Source organism: Lithobates pipiens, unplaced genomic scaffold, assembly GCF_037356315.1.
Source record: "Lithobates pipiens isolate NorthernLeopardFrog02 unplaced genomic scaffold, aLitPip1_a1.2 Scaffold_18, whole genome shotgun sequence".
NCBI lineage: Eukaryota > Metazoa > Chordata > Amphibia > Anura > Ranidae > Lithobates > Lithobates pipiens.
Window position 1 is genome coordinate 107617937 of NW_027507758.1, and position 17244 is coordinate 107635180.

General features: G+C 40.6%; 1 protein-coding gene across 5 annotated transcripts in view; it reads right to left on the reverse strand.

The window, feature by feature from the left end:
* EHBP1 (EH domain binding protein 1) overlaps positions 1-17244 on the reverse strand; it is a 724273-nt gene that overhangs the window by 164609 nt on the left and 542420 nt on the right. For all 5 annotated transcript variants that reach the window (XM_077485988.1, XM_077485986.1, XM_077485985.1 and 2 more), the window contains one exon: positions 11129-11256. In XM_077485988.1, the coding sequence (XP_077342114.1) occupies positions 11129-11256 (128 nt within the window). The remainder of the gene's footprint in view (positions 1-11128; positions 11257-17244) is intronic.

The following is a 17244-nucleotide window of genomic DNA, read 5'->3' on the forward strand; positions in this document are numbered from 1 at the left end:
CACACCTTGGAAGACCTATTAGCGCTAGAAGGGACTGTGTTTTTTGTATCATGACACTCCTAGCAGATCAGTTTATGAAAGGGTTAAATGCAACTTGGCTGTCATTTTGCACCTTAGAACAGTGTTTCTCAACCTTTTTTCAGTCAACGCACCCTTTAGAATTGTGCAAAATCTTAGCTCCTGTTAAGACCAGGAGGTGCGTTTTTTTTTTTTTTTGCACAATCCAACACACTGCATTTTTTTAATGGGCTGATCTATGTGTTTGAAACACAAAAAAAGGTGCCAGCATGATATTTAAAATTGTGTCGCATCAAAACACATGGTACACCATTTTGCAGCGTTCAGTGGTCAGTGTAAACTGCCTCCCTCACATCCCCTTGCTAGCACAAACCCTCCCTCACTCCAAATCAACTCCTCCCCAAATACCAACTTCTGGAACTAATCTCTGCCAATATCCCCTCCTGGCATAGCCAAATACACCCCCCCCCCCCCCAGCTCCAAAATCCCCCTTCTGTCCCTCTCATCATAATTACAAAAGTATTGACAGCAGCAGAGAGGAGGAGCATCCTTTAGCACTGAGTGTTAGCCATAGCTGGGAAAGGTAGCAACCACTAGGAAAAAGTTCCTTCCAAGGCAGAAGGATTTAAGTCTTGGGGCTTAGACAGTCCCCTGACAATTCCCTCATCTTTTTTTCCCCAGAAAAATCAGTGCCATCTCTGCCAACGCCTACTTTCAGGCTTAAAAACATTTCCGTAAAAGCTCAATACTTCAAATCCTGGTACCTGTGCAGAAGACGTTGTGCACAGAAGCTGTATATTCACATTGAATGAGAAAATGGTTTCTTCTGCTTGCAACAGACCCATTACATCATTCTCTCATGGTGCTTTTCTCGGGCCAAGTACACGTTGATGAAGCCCAAAGACAAAAATGTTGTAAAAGTGTCAAATTGGGAACAAGGCAGTGCCTACACTTTCTCTTCTACTTTTTATTCTTTTGCATTTTTTGAAGGATATTTCCTACAATTTTAATTAAGACCTAATTTTGAGTTCTGCCACTACCACATAAAATTTCTATTTGGTTGTGTAGATATGTTAATATAGAAGTACTATGAGGTTAGGTTGTACAGGGGTTTAAATTTGCAGCATTATTTAAAAAAGGGCTAATTTACACTGTATCATACATTGGGGTGCTTGGCAGGAGTTCTAGAACCCTTGTCTAATGGCTCAGTTCCCGCATCAACATTTAGGGCATTCTAGCAGGACATTTCAAAAAGTATAAGCAGGGAGGATTTCAGTTGTGGACAGAACATGGACTGAAGAGCACAGTGCTTTCAATGTCTTTCCACATCTAGCATAGTGTGAGCACAACCTAAATCAATTGGAATCATAATCACCTAGGGGCGCCATGAGGCCCTGAATAGTGAATAGCTGCATTCTAGGCTAGCTCCACTTACTTGGGTGATGTTTTTAACCCTCCACATGCTACATGGAAATAGACACCCACTGGAATTCATCTGCGGGTAAGTGAACCTACAGCTAACAGTCTCACCCCATGGGCCAATCAGATAAAATCAGAATAAATCCTGCATGGCAGTGGACCCTAAGCCACAGTGGCGACCTGCAACCAAGATGGCGCCGGGCCTACCTAAAGACAAAACAACTAGGCTCTTTCTGATTTCAATGATTCACCATCAGGCTCCAACAGTTGCCTTTGGCGTGGCAATCGCAGAAAATTGATCTGGACCCGGCCTGGCTGGATAAAGTCTGAGATTTTGTTTATAAAGGGCTGGCTGTTACTGCCAAGTGGCTTTCAGCTTAAAAGGGGCATGAAGGTGCAAGGCCAACGTATGGCTCTCAAGGATACTAGGATGGATGCCACAACCACCATTCTAGATGCCCATGAGACAGCCCTAGAAGAGCTACAAAGTAAAATTGCCCATCTGCACTCCCAATTGGAGGACGCGGAGATTAGGGCTAGAAGAAGCAACATTAGAATCCAGGGGCTCTTAGAGAGCATTACAAACCTACAGGGCTCTACTCTAGACTTGTTGCAAGAACTGGTCCTGAACATCTTGCCGCACTGCCTGGAGATGGACTGTGAGCACTGACCCGCAGACCAGCGTTTCTCAAATCCAGTGCTCGAGGCACCCCAACAGATCATGTTTTCAAGATTTCCCTCAGATGAAAGGGCTGTGGTAATTACTAAGGTAGTGAAACTGATCAAATCACCTGTGCAAAATAATGGAAAGCCTGAAAACATGACCTGTTGGTGCGCCAAACAGCCTTAAAACCTCTTCTTCAAATTTTACATCAGATACAATTGAGGCTTCCCCTTTAAGCTGATGTTTGACTATTAAGATGCCTGCTATAAGGCCACTACTTATTCAGAACTCCAGAGATGTCTTCAAGATTCAGACCTGGAGGTCCCCGTGGATCTATGTTCCCAGAGCCTGATTCTTTCTCAACAACAAAGCACCCCAAGACAATTGCAAGCAAAACCCAGCCATAAGGTTCAACAATCCCCCTCTCACAGGTCTCAAGTGTTTAAACTCCTCCACTCCCAGGCATTCCAGTTGCAAATAGAGGGCTGAGGGAGCCTTTTAAGGCTACAGTTCTAACCCTTAAAACTACATCACTTCAGCCTCCCCCTCTCCAACATACCAGCTGGCGACTCCAATTAACTGGGAATATCTCACATTTCCCACTTGCCTCTGCAACAACCTCTTGGCGATGGACTACTCTGCTATCAGTTTCTCGTTCCTCTGATCTCTTCCGGACACAAACTCTGAAAGGGCCAATTCTTAACCACCTACTAGCCTGACAAGAATTCAACAAACTGAGTATTGATATATCAGGTTCCATTGTCAATCTTTTTGAGAACCCGCAGAACTTCTACTGGTGACGCCAATGGGACCTCATGACAGTTTAATCTTTACCAACTACTACTACCAAGGGGCATCTGCTGGTTCCAACATCTACGAGACTCGTATGACACACCCGAGTCTGAATGATTCCGTTATCATCAAATTCACCACTTTTTGGAATCTTTATTTAAAGTGGTTGTAAAAACAAGGTTTTTTTTTACCTTGTGTGTGCAGCAGTCCCCCCATTGCTTACCTGAGCTCCATATCAATCCAGAATTGTGCATGAGAGCAGCAGCTCTCCCAGCTCTACTGTCAATCACAGCCAATGAGGAGAGAGGGGATGGGGCCGAGCCACGCTCCCTGTGTGAATGGGCACACATAGCAGCAGCTCGGGGAAGAGCCTGCTCGAGCACCCACATAGCAAGCAGCTAGAGGGCAGGCAGGAGGGAGGGGCTAAAAGCGCCAGTGGGGGACCCAAGAAGAGGAGGCTGCTCTGTGCAAAACCCCTGCACAGAGTAGGCAAGTATGACATGTTTATTATATAAAAAAAATCTGCTTTTAATATAATTTTAAGAGCCAGAACCACAAATGATCCATGATGGGTCTAGCCCTTGAATCTACATTTCATACCTGCCCCACAACCCAACTCATCTCTTCATTATTTATTATCTCTTTATTATATTCCTCTATTCAGGGTAATACTAATGTGCAAGCTCCATCATACTGCTCAAAATACGAAATTGATCCTGATACCCTTCTAACCCTTGAAGAGCGGAACACAACGTGGGAAACCTTGTTCAAGTCATCCCGTAATGTGATAGCTCTAGAAAATTATCTTAAGGTAATGTAACGTTAGTATTTCACTCTGGCTAGGATAGCCAAATGCTTACTGACTTACCCTTCAGGTTGCTTTCGAGGGCGACATAAAATGTATCTGGTGGACATGGCCCAAGACAAGGCGGCTATAGATACGGGTATAAATTTTGGTCAATACAGTCCTCCGTGTTAACCTGTCCAACAGCCCCTGCGAAGCACCTTTACATAAACTGATGAAAACATAACAAGACCCAAATGTGTCCTAATCACCAATATTTTTATGGCCACCAAGCAGACAATAGCAAGGGCATAAAGTCTTCCACACTTAGCTTTGAAGGGGTCAAGAGCCATGTACATGGCACACAATCCCTACGGATAACCATGACAAATTTTTACTCACCTGGCATGCCTACCTTGACCAATTTTCATGATCGTAAATACCCATTTGCTTTTTGGAACTGTAGCCTACCCACTATAGATCTGGTGTGGTTAACCTGAGCCTCTGGGACACCTCCCCACCTTCTTCCCTTTTCCTCACTCCCTGCAGTTGTGCTTTACCCTGCCCCTCCACTCTCGTTTTGTCCTGTCCCTTTTTCTTACCTAGCTGTCCTTCTACGCCTTTATCGCCAGGTAGGGTTGCTCCACCACAAAAGTGGTCCCTAATCATAAATAATCACACTAGAACTACCCTGAGAAAGGGCCACTGATTTCATACCCCCTGGTCTCTTTGTGACATTGCTTTGTTCACCTTAAAGCGGAGGTCCACCCTAAAGTGGACCTTCCGCTCATCGGAACCCTCCCCCCCTCCGGTGCCACAATCGGCACCTTTCAGGGGGGAGGGGAGTGCAGTTACCTGGATAATCCAGGTAACTGCACCCACTTCCGGGATAGCTCTCTGCGGAAAGGGGCGTAACTTATGCCCCTTTCCGCAAGTGCCCCGCTGCCTGCTGGGAAACACACAGATCCCAGAGGCAGCGGGGAGCGTCCTTATTGCGCAGCGCGATTCGCGCATGCGCAGTAGGGAACCGGGAGATGAAGCCGAAAGGCTCCATTTCCTTATTCCCATACCCAAGATGGCGGCGGCAGGACCCGACAGACGACCTAGAGATCGGCTTCGGGTGCCGACATCGCGGGCGCGCTGGACAGGTAAGTGTCACTATTTTAAAAGTCAGCAGCTGCAGTATTTGTAGCTGCTGGCTTTAAAAAAAAAAAAAAAAAAAAAAACGCGGAGTCCTGGTGGACTCCCGCTTTAAGGAAATTCTACCGTTAATATTTTGGCATGTACTAAACTTCTATAGCGTAAGGGGCTATTTACTGTTCATTGGCTGATGGTTTATTTGCACTATAGCTTGGAGATAGCTTATTATGCTGTTGTACCTATCCTTAATGTGCTGAGGGCCGAGATTTTTCTATAAGCCCTTTACCAAACCATATCTGTTCTGTTTTGTCTTTTATTTGATAAAAACAAAGTGAAAGAATTATAATCACCTAAAAACTGCTGAACAACTGTAATATTTGTTAACATTTTAAATGAATCAGGTACTAAACCATAATCATATCAGCCCCACCCCCAAAAATAAATGAATTGCAAATTCACAAAAACAAATCACAGCAATATATGTCTGGGTTTGACCAAAGTCATAGAAAAACTAAAATACATAAAAAATCAAAAAAAAAATCTGATAAAATGTTTAATCTTGCCCCTAGAGCACAAGAAGTGGGAGCATTTAACCCTTTGAATCAATTTCTATCATCCATGCAGACAAAAAAAAAAAAAAAAAGCCTAAATCCCTACTGTTGTCTACTAGGCCAAGCAATGTGCTAACTATCAGTCCGATTAGCCACCAAATCCCATTTTAAGAATTCTTTGTATGGGAAAGACTTCTGCCACTTTACAAATGTATTCTGCTAAGCTCACTAATTCAGTTAGCCTTTTCAATTCATTTTATTAATCCTGAACTGGCTTAGTTTTACGTTAGAACAAAGCTGGGAAACAAATATGTAGTCCGCACTGCATACACACACACACACACACACACACACACAAACATATACACAGACATAAATATATACACATTCTCCTGAAAAATAATGAAAAAATAATTTAAAAAAATGAGATCACGACTGATCCAGAACCCCTTTTGTTCAGCGCCAAGCTGAAAGTCTGCTGGTGCTAGACATGCACACACTTTCATCACCAGTTTATTGGAACCGACAGAGTAAGGGAAGCAATGAAAGTCATTGTTACTGAGACTTCAAAAGGCTCCTCTATCCAGGGGAAGGAAATCCTTTCCGTCAGCGATGGGGTCCCCTAACAACCCGCAGGTGGGTGAAAAGTTATACACAACTCAGTGTCTTAAAGCCTATGTGATATTACTGACAGGTTCTGCTTTCCTACCGTCTCCCTCCTCTCTGCTCCAGCGAACATAAAACTAGTCTGACAAGCCGTACTCACTAAAAAAAAAAATTTTGTTTTGTTTCTGAATCATTCATGAAAAAAAAAACAATGCAAGCATAAGAAAATCGATGTTACACAAGTCATTTTTCATGTTTTGTTGTGTGCGTTTAATGTGTTTATGCTACTAGCAATATTTGCTTGTAGGAAACTGCAACACGGTAAGCACATTTTTTTTAAAAATCTCATATAGCTTCAGTTTTAACCACTTGCCCTCAGGAAGATTTATGACCAGGCCATTTTTTGGGATACGGAATGGCGTTTGTTTAACTGACAACTGATGCCCTTTTTTTTCCCCACAAATAGAGATATCTTTTGCTGGTATTTTACCACCTTTGAAGTTTTTATTTTTAGTGCTGTAAAAAAAAAAAAAAAAGACAAAAAAAAAAACACAATATTTTCTGCTTTCTGTTATAAAACAAACCCAATAAAAAAAATTTTGAAAAAAATAAATAAAATTTCTTTATCAGTTTAGGGCAATATATATTCTGCTACATAAAAAAATCCCAATAAGCGTATATTGATTGTAGATGCTAAATCTTTTGCGCAAACCAAACTATGGGATTTTTTTCATAATTGTTTATTTTTTATTTTTTTACTAGTAATGGCGGCGATCAGCGACTTATAGCTGGGCTGTGATATTGCGGCGGACAAATCGGACACTGACTGACACTTTTTGGGGACCAGTGACACTAATACAGTGATCAGTGGTAAAAAAGGAACACAGGAGCCATGCCTTCTGTTCTGACAAAACAGCGATCTGCCTTGTTCACATAGGCAGACCGCCGTTCTCCCTCTGTACCGAAGGAGCCTCGGATGCTCACGGACATCGAGTCCACGGTATTTGCCGATTGCCTCCCGCTTTGTATGATCACAGTGGGAGCGGGCCAGTGGCGGCACGCATGCGAGCCCCAGACCTGGAAGTTTTGGATCACGTACTAGATATGTGCCACTTTGCCGCCGGATATCCATGTTATACGGTCAGCAAGTGGTTAAGCAATGCATCGCTAGATCTTTAACTATAAATGATACAGATATGGCTATATGGAGCAACTTGGAAACTATCGACCACAGAATTATCACATTCTGCAAAAATCATAGAAAAGGGAGGCACAAGGGGAGTACAAGAACACTCAATTTCAAAAGAACCAACTTTTCTAAACTGCGCTCAATGCTACAGGATTTTAAGTAGGATCAAATCCTTGAAATAGGGAACACAGAGGTAAAATGGGAATGCTTTAGGAATATATTCAATAAATGTGTCACTAAGTGCATTCCACGGGCTAATAAATATAGACAAACAAAGGTTAAACCTGGGTGGCTGAACCAAAATGTAAAACTGTCATATTAAAGGGCACAAAAAATGGCCTTAATATCAGACAGACTCTACCGCAGTTGCACACAGCAACCAATCAGCTTCAATCTTTCATTTTCATAGATTAATTGAATAAGCTGAAGCAAGAAGCCGATTAGTTGCTATGCAGAAGTGCTTCAGATTCTGCCTGCTCCAGTTTTAGCTTGTATAAAAGCAGTGTGAACAGCCAACTTTTATGAAACTTGCAGCAAAATGTTGCAAAGCTTTGAGCAGCTTTCTCTAAGGCCGCGTACACACGCGCGGACTGTTCGCCCAACCTTGTTCGTCAAACAGTTTGACAAACAGTCCGCTCAAAATTAGCATGAACAGACTTGACCACACACGATGAACGAACAGTCCGCTGAAACCGTGCGCGATGACGTGAACGGCACGTACGACGGGACTAGAAAACGACGTCCTATACACTGCAATGCAACCTTCGGCGTGTAAATCCTTTCTGAGTATGCGCGGAACTTAGTTTGACGAACAAGCCTACACACGAGCGGACTGTCCGCTCAAACCAAGTTTCAGCGGACAGTTTTACGGAAATTCCGAAAAACTTTGTTCGTCAGACTGTCCGCTGAAACTGTCCGCTGAAGCCCACACACGAGCGGACTGTCCGCTGAAACACTGTTCAGCGGACAAAGTTGGGCGAACAATCCGCCCGTGTGTACGCGGCCTTAGCCTTTAAAGCTCCCTTCAGCTTCCATTTGGAATTGTTATACACAGATTTTAATGGGAGTTCTAATTTTCACCTTAAACAAGCTGCTAGCTGGCTTCAGCAGGCATGCTGAAGGCTGCTATCAGCTTTTTTAAAGTCATAATCGGCATTCCCATAAGGATCTGTGTACAATATTTACAAACTGCAGCTTAATAGTTCTTTTAAGGAGAAGTACAGGCAAAGCAAATTTGGATGTACTTCTTCTATGGATCACAGGAATGCAGTTCATTCCCCGTTTTCAGCAGACAGTGGACTGAAATCCGTTGTCTTCTGATGTCACAGAGCCGGTCCAGGCTTGGGCAAGAGAGTGACAATGAAGTCGGGATCTGCTCACATGTCTGGACCGGCACCCGACTCACGAGAACCTGAGCTGGCTCTTCCGCCCCCTCCACAGCGCATCGCTCCAGTGAGCTTGGGGGGGGGGGGGGGGGTGAGCAGAGAGTTGCTGACTGACAGTCACCAGCTCTCTGCTTGGGGTGCTCTGAGAACTGAGCGATCAGTGTTAGATTGCTCAGTTCTCAGTCTTAAAGGCGCCGGGGGACAGATGCAGCATTAGACCTATGCTGCATCCTCTTGGCTAGTATAATTAGTAAGTAAAAAAAACAAAAAAAATACCATACTTGTTTTTTTAGCATCAACAAAGCATTCTGAAAGCTCTGCAAATGCTTTGTAAAAGCTGGCTGTTCACACTGCTCTTGCTGAAGCCTGGTTGAAACAGGACAGTGCATGGTCAGTTTAAGCGTTAAAGTGGGGAGCACGTATGACACACAGAGGCTTATTTAGTAAAGCTGGAGAGTACAAAATCTGGTGCAACTCTGCACAGAAAACAAAAACCAGCTTCCAGGTTTTGTTGCCAAGGCTTAATTGAACAAGCTGAAATTAGAAGCTGATTGGCTACCATGCATAACTGCACCAGATTCTGAGTGCACCAGTTTTTGTAAATCTCTCCCACAGAATTCAAGTTCTAACACTGCAACAGTGCATGGGTTAGAAGAGGTTTATACACACCAGCTAGACACAAAAAAGTGGAGCCCTCCTTTAGAGGAAAGCTTGCTTGCTCACATCATTACTTGGGGTTTAAACAACAATGTAATAACACCAGTCTTTTCTGTTGCATAGTTTTATTAATATCATAATGATATAAAAAGAAACATGTATGAACAGATTAGTAAATGGTTAGTGATCCATACTAATATAACCCTGCCTTTTTGTACTATTAATGGACAAGGAAGATCCAGAAACAAAGTATACGATATGCACATTACTCTTAAAAAGGAAAAAAAAAGCAACGCATGGAGTAATTATATAAAGTAAACCAAAGCAACTGGTCAGATGCAACTCTAAGACAAAGGAACACTCAGTATTTTACCTTTTTTCTGTAGCTCCCATTCATTTTGATGGCAGTCTGGTGATCTGAGAACCCTTGCCTAAGATGCAGGAGAGCAATTCATGAGGATGCCCACTGCAGGCTCCTTGCTGTCTCTCATACAGAAAGACAGCACAAAGAAACTTAGCCTCTTGACCTAACTATTAGTCCCAGGTTATTGACTATATAGCAAAGCAAGGATAAGGATGACAAGATGAATTGCACCTGAAAACAAATTGCTAATGGCACACTTTATATTTCTATCCTGACTTCTCGTGGTGCAACAGAGCTATGCAACAATAGAATCTGAGTGTGCAGGTAGTGTCCTATGCATACGTTCAATTTTATCTTTAACGTTTCTTTTTTACAGTTTCCTATTACAAGTCTAATTGGTGTCAAGTGTCAGGCACTGTCTGCTGTGCTGCGTATTTACATTTCCAGTTTTGTGACTCTGCATAACTCTAGTAAACATCTATAAGATTTTTAGCTTTAAATTCTTACCTAAAGAAAACTAAACAAAAATCTTTGGTAAGATAGGCAAACGGCTTACCCATTTATTGATGATGGGAACAATGGGTTCTTCGTTTATGTATATATTACTTTTAAAACAGCAGACATAAATATGCAAAACCCAAATACATAATGCAATGCTACAAAAAGGTCTTTCAGGCAAACCGCGTACCATCTTTGGCATGTGTTGTTCTTCTCCATTTGTTTGGCCAACAACGGCATAACCAGTCACTTATAATCTAAGACTATTAAACCTGCCACTTCCATTAGTTCACTTTGGTCTTTGCAAAGTCTAGCCCTCTAAAAGCTCTCTCCATCTTAATATGGCTTGTAAATTTAAATGGGTTTATCAACATGAAAGATGCCAGATGGTACATTTACATAAGAGAAAAAGAAAAGAGCGCCAGAACAGTTAGAGGACCTTAACTGCACTGAGAAGCAGAGACCTCCCCCTTCTGATAAGAGCTTGGGTCTTGTTGTGACACTGCGTGTGGTAGAATGTCAGCGTGTGAATCCTTTGGTCAAGATTTAAGTAGCAGTCCCACAATAATGAAACATAATTTGAATGGAGCCAACAAAATCAAATGTAGGAAAATGCATATTACACTGCAGCTGAAGCGGTTTTCAGGATTTACACGGCTCCCTGACATAAATATTGAATAATTCCCCTACAACGACTATAGCAAAATAAAGCAGTAAGAATTTTTTCAATTCTACAATTAAAAAATAATAAAAAATAAAACATGAAACGAAAAACCTGCAAGTGCAGAAAATTTAGCTATGCAAGACTTTAAAACCAAGAAATGAAATTTTGCTATACAAAATTAAACATGGAATAAAGAATGGTTGTTACAATTTTTCCCCCCATTGTATAGCTTTCAGAAGCTGGAGCTATTGACCTTAGCAACTGACCAGGTTTCCTATCTTCAGCAAGATTTCTCATTAGCTGATGGGGTCAACAGGCCCACTTTTGCTCCAGTTTTCATAACCTTCCTCTATGTAACAAACCAATTGAACAGTGCACATCAAGCAGGTTTACTCACCTTTAAGTCTCTGTTGGAGGCTTCGGGTGATGTTTTTTGAGCAGCATTAGACAGGGAGTTTGCCACCTGTGGCTGGGACTCTAGAATCCTCTTCAACTTAACGTCCACAGAGTTGGCGCTTTGTCCAGCTGTGTATGCAAATTGTGAAAGAAAAAGAAAGTGAGGGGGATAATATTCAGACTTGGCGATTATTCAGCAATATGTCATCTTACAAACCTACTAGCTGCAGAAGGACAAAAAAAAATCTTAAAAAGTAACATGAGAGCTTTAAATTGAGATGTATATTGAAGTAGACATGTGCAAGCTCATACAGGCCTCTCTATGTATTTCTTTCACTAGGAGAGCTTCACACATTAGCCTGTTCTTGGCTTAGTGTCAATACCTAAATGGTACTTTGTACGTTCCGCACCAGGCGAGACTGAACTTTTTCACCCCTGTGTTAATTAAAACATTGCCTCTCATGTACGTACACGTACATACGCATTCTGGTATGCAAGAACATGAGTTCAGTCGCTCTCTGGAGCATGTGTTCCTTGTTGCATCAGTGCGTTAGACATATTTAATCTGTGAAATATCAGATTTCCTTCTTAGAAGTGTCAGTAAACTCGTTAAATTGCTCAAGGGGCCTGAATAGTGTGATCTCTACCTGGATGATCAAGTAAATAATAAATGTCGGCTTGTTACACCTCTGCAAGGTTGAGGCGCCTGTTCTGGGCTATGTAGGGCTGTAAACAAACATACTTCCTGAATGACACTAGATGTAAATCTCGAAGTAAATAAAGTTACTTTTGGACTACTTGGTTTTATTAAAGTGAACTTATGCTTGGAGAAGACTTAGAAGACTAACAATTCATCTTCTATAAAAGGTGTATATCGGTGTTTACTTTGGAAAACTTGCACAGCATTGTTAATACTACGAAAGAAAAAACTAGCTTTACAAATATGGCATTGGGAGGTTACAGATTTCCTTACTATCACCCCTAGTGCTGGATCTGCCATGACATATTAAAGCGCAATAGTAGTTTAATTTTTAACAATTAAAGTCATGGTTCTGACAAAGTTGAAGTTTTAATGTTTATTTTCTAGTCTCTCTTTCCTGGCAGCATGCTGAGGATGAAAACGGCTGTTCCTCTGAGAGCACTGATGATTGGAATGTAGACGTTATTTGGCAGCTCGAGGTAGACCGCTGCTCTCATTCAGAGAAGCAACAGACATTTAGAAGTATAAAGCATATCTGAACCTAAAAACATAATATATTTGCTGCTTACCAACCCTTACATGTGGTGGCTACATTCGTTTTCTTCTTTTTAGACTTTTCCCACCTTTAGGCCTCATGTACATGCTGCTGGTAAACAGACGTTTACAAGCAGTTGGGAGTTTTTTACAACTAAACCTGAACTCTCCTCTATGTTATCATATCAGTACATGTACACAGGGTCGTTTACAGTCATTTTTAGGCAGTTGAGTTTAGAGGAATTTCTTGAAATGCAAAAAAAATGCGTTCAGAAGCTGAGTTTACAGGCATTTCAAGCACCAAATGCTTCTAAACGCGGTAACGCACATATAGATGCATTTCTTTTAAAGGCGTTTTTCATTTTTGCCTATTTTGAAAAAAAAATTACAATAATTTGTATTTTTTTTTAAAAACGATTCTAAGACCGCAAACGCGTTAAATGTAAACACGGCAAATGGACGTTTTTAATGTCAGTTACTATCTGTCAAGCTAAATCGTTCAGGAGAGGTTGTAAAAACATCCCGTGTACATGAAGCCTAGCAATTAACATGTACATTTTATAAAGAGGAGAAAATAATTCTTAGGCCTCATGCACACTAGACGTTTTTACAGCTTCTTCTAGGGGCGTGTTTTCCTGCCTCTAAACGTCCCTCCATGTTAGCCTACTGTGTTCATGCACACAGGCTGTTAGCAGCGTTTAGTGATAGAAGTTTTTAGAGGTAGGAAAAAAAAAACACTGCCAGTGCGTTCAGGAGCAGCAGAGTTTGGGCAGAAAAAACGTTTGAAGCTGCTAAGGCTTCATGTACACGGGACGTTTTCACAACCTCTCCTGAACGATTTAACTTGACAGATAGTAACCGACCATTTTGCTGCGTTTAAATGCCGTGTTTGCACTCAGAAGCTGTAAACTCAGCTTCTGAACGCATTTTTTTTGCGTTCCAAAAAAAATAAATAAACGACCCTGTGTACATGGACAGATACCGTAATATAACAGAGGAGAGTTCAGCGGCAGTTGAAAAAAATTCCAAACTGCTCCCAAATATCCGTTTAGCAGCAGCAGTGTACATGAGGCCTTATTGTCACCCGGTGATCTTGTCAGTAACGCAGTTCCTGTATTAGGGTGGCTATGCTCTATTTATGAAGGAAGAAGCAATGTAGCCACCCTCAGACACAGCAGCATCGTCTCCCTGTGGATTTACTTTACTTAAGCCCAGTACAACAGAAGCTGGCCTGTCGGGCAGCTCCCGGAGTGTTTGTGTGGGGTGGGGGGGTTTGTGTCCCCATGTCAGAACACAACAGCTCAGCGGGGGGCTGGAAAATCACTGTACTAACGTCGGATCGTTACAGTACAGCGTCTGACCGGAGCTTATAGGTTTTTTCCTTCAACCCGCTGGGTTGAATGGAAGAAAAAAAAAACTCATAGTGTGTACCAGGCTTTAGGTGGCTAACAAATCAATGCCTAACTTCAGCTAATGCCTTTTTTACAGTTGTTACAAGAACAGATTTTTTTTTCTTTAGGCATAAAAGGTTTGCATAACCGAACAAAATCTGACTATTGCAAGCAGTGTCATATTTATCAGTCTTAAATATTTTGTCTCAACTCTCCCAGGCTGCATTCACACCTGAGCATAGCATCTTAAAGTATTATTCCAGTGGTTTTGGCGAGTTTTTATGCGCAACTTGCATGTGCTTTTGAGCTTTAGCGTTTTTTAATTAGCCAATAGAGAAAACTATCATCTGTTGCTAGGTATTTCAGCTTTTCTGATAGCTTTTATTTTTAAATTATTAATAATTAAAAAATAAAATCTATCACTATTTTTTTTCCATTAGGGTAAGGGGTTAGAGTTAGGGTTAGGAGTTGGGGTTAATTATTTATTTACTATTACTTGGTATTCATTTATTGAATTTTTTTATTATTTATATATATGCTTATTTGTAAATTTATTTTACATGCATTTATTCATTAATTATTAGTATTACTATTATTATTATTAGTAGTAGTAGTAGCAGTAGTATTAAAACCTTAACAGTAACCAAAATAAATAAATAACCCTCATACAGCTAATGTAAAATTGTCTGCAGCTAATGCCAATTTGTGTAACACTACTGCTCATTCTCTTGCTCATTGGCTAAAACTAATTCTCATTATTTAAAAATTACAATTTGCATTATGCTGTATGAAAATTTGTATTACCTGAACTAGCTTCTTGACATAGGGTTACTTATTTATATATTTTTGTAAGGGTTAAGGTGTTAATGCTACTACTTATAATAAAAATTGAATAAATATAAAATAAAAATTTATAAATAAATAATAAATTAAAAAAATGAATACTAAGTAATAGTAAATTATTAATTTACCCCTAACCTTAACCCTTAAAAAATATAATAGTAGTAAACTACTAAACACCCTAACACAAAATAAAAAATAAATTACTATTATTATGATTATTAATAATAATACATTTATTTTTTGTTCGGGTTTGGGTGTTTATTTTTATTTGTAATAATTTAATATTAAGGTTAGGGGTCAATTATGTATTATTACATATTAATTTATTTTATTTATGATGATTTTTAGATATTTGTAAATTTAGTTTACATTTATTTATTCATATATGTCTGTTATTTTATGTTCTTCAATTTTTAGTTTGAGCAGAAAATCGCTTGCAGATGCGTACGACAAAATGTGCGAATGTGCACAAAAATGCATGAATGGCGGGTTTATATTAATTTCTAGGGGAATAAAAAACATGCCAAAAATGCTCAAATCTGCCCAATTAGAGATACAAAAAAAGCTCCAGAACATTTTTTGATCTTCAGCCGTTGGCTTCAGGCGACTTGTGGAGATGTGAACCATCTCCATAGAGAATAATAGATTTTTTTTCTTCTCCAGCGTTTTGGAGCTTCGGGCTTCAAGCTACAAAACGCTGAGGTGTGAATGGTGCCAAATTGCCACATTTGCTGAGCAGATTTCCTGGCAGGATCAACGGGTAATACAACTGTGTTACAGCAGGAGAAAAACAAAGACTGCTGTGTTAATGTTACTGCCAGACTACATTGTATATGTCATTTTTGATTTTGTCCATAGTTACACTATTTTTAAAGGAAACATTACCTTGTCAAACTGTTATGCTGCGTACACTTGATCGGAATTTTGGTCGGAAAGAGCTCTGATGGTTTTTCCGTCAGAAGTTTCGACGGGATTCCGTCCAAACTGTCTTGCATACACCCGATCACACAAAAGTTCTCTGAACTTTCGACTGTCAAGAACGCGGTGATGTACAACACCACGACGAGCCGAGAAAATGGAGTTGAATGCTTCCATGCATGCGTCGAATTGTTGCCGAGCATATGTAGGAATTTTGCGCGTCGGAATTTGTACAGATGATCGGAATTTCCGATTGGAACTTTTTCCGTCTGAAAAATTTAGAATATGCTCTCAATCTTTGCTGGCTGAAAATCGGTCAGCAAAAGTCTGATGGAGCATATACACAATCGCATTTTTCCTACCAAAAGCTCTCATCTGTCTTTTGATGGCGGAATTTCTGTATCGTATGTACGGGGCATTACAAAACAAAGCTACAGCTTTGGGCTTTAACCTGGACAGAGGATGAGTATAGCCTGGTGTTTACCACCTTGATCCTTCTACGATTGCAGTGGTTTTCTACAACAACTGAAAATCTGTTCAAGTACTTCTAGGGCTTCACTTCCAAGAAGGACTACATGTGTGTCGTTCTATACTGCCTGCTTATTTCAAGCAATACTCTTCTGGGTTGCAAGGACCCAAAGTATTTTCTCCTTTTGCTCACCTGCCCTGAACAATAATTTTAAGGAGAGATTACCGTTCCAGTAACACATGTTATTTATAGGACAAGGCAATGCTTCAAAAGTGTACCTCTTCTGATACTTGCTTGAGAGGGATTTCACTGACCCCGCCATCTAAAGCCACAGCAACTTCCCCAAAAACATCTTTATAGTGGAATTCCAGGATCAACCTAACTTAATCTTAAAAACATTTCCTCCCCCCTCCTAACACCTATTCTGACTAAGTTGTGTAAAAAAAGATGTATATATTTACCTATTTTCAGGTTACTCTAGTCCAGTCACATGATCCAACTCAACTGTGTCAGCCAGCGGTGGCTGCAGGGGAGAAGAGGGAGCACTGTCCTCAGATAGGTCATAGGAGCCTATGGGTGACATCACTGCTCCAGGCTTTACTAGCCATTATTGAGTGCTCTCTCCTACGCTTTGCTGCTGGCTGATGCAGGGAACATCACATGACGTCCTGGAACATCCTGAATTTAGGTAAGTGTATGCATCTTTCTTACATTACTCAGAATAAGTGTTGGGGATTGAGCATTTTAAGATGAGTTTTTTCACGGAATTCTAGTTTAACCGGTAGGGCAATATGCAGGTTACTGCTTATTATTTCTATTTGCATGCAATAATTTGAGGTGGCATGCCAGGCAAGCATCTAAATGCACATGTAATATGTAAATGTAGCATGTTTACAGAAAAAAGATATGGAATTCTCATTAGCGACTCTTGTGATTTCTTCCAAACTAGAAAATAGTGAAGTCACACAACACTGGCTCAACAGAATTCAGATTTCTTTGCATGTGTGATTGAACTGTGTTTTAGTGGTTTACCTGGCATTTTGATTTTAGCCCCATGTGGTCAAATAAAAATTTTTCACAACTGCCAAAGTAAGAGAATTTTCAATGGTGTTCCAAATTCTTCATACATAAGTTAATTTGTTTCTACTAAAACTGACTGGAGTGAGAGAGGCTGGGTGGTTATAGTCATTGGAATATGAGGTAGATTCTAATGGTCAATGGACTGTTTGAAAATATGGCAGAACTACACTACTTAGGCAAAA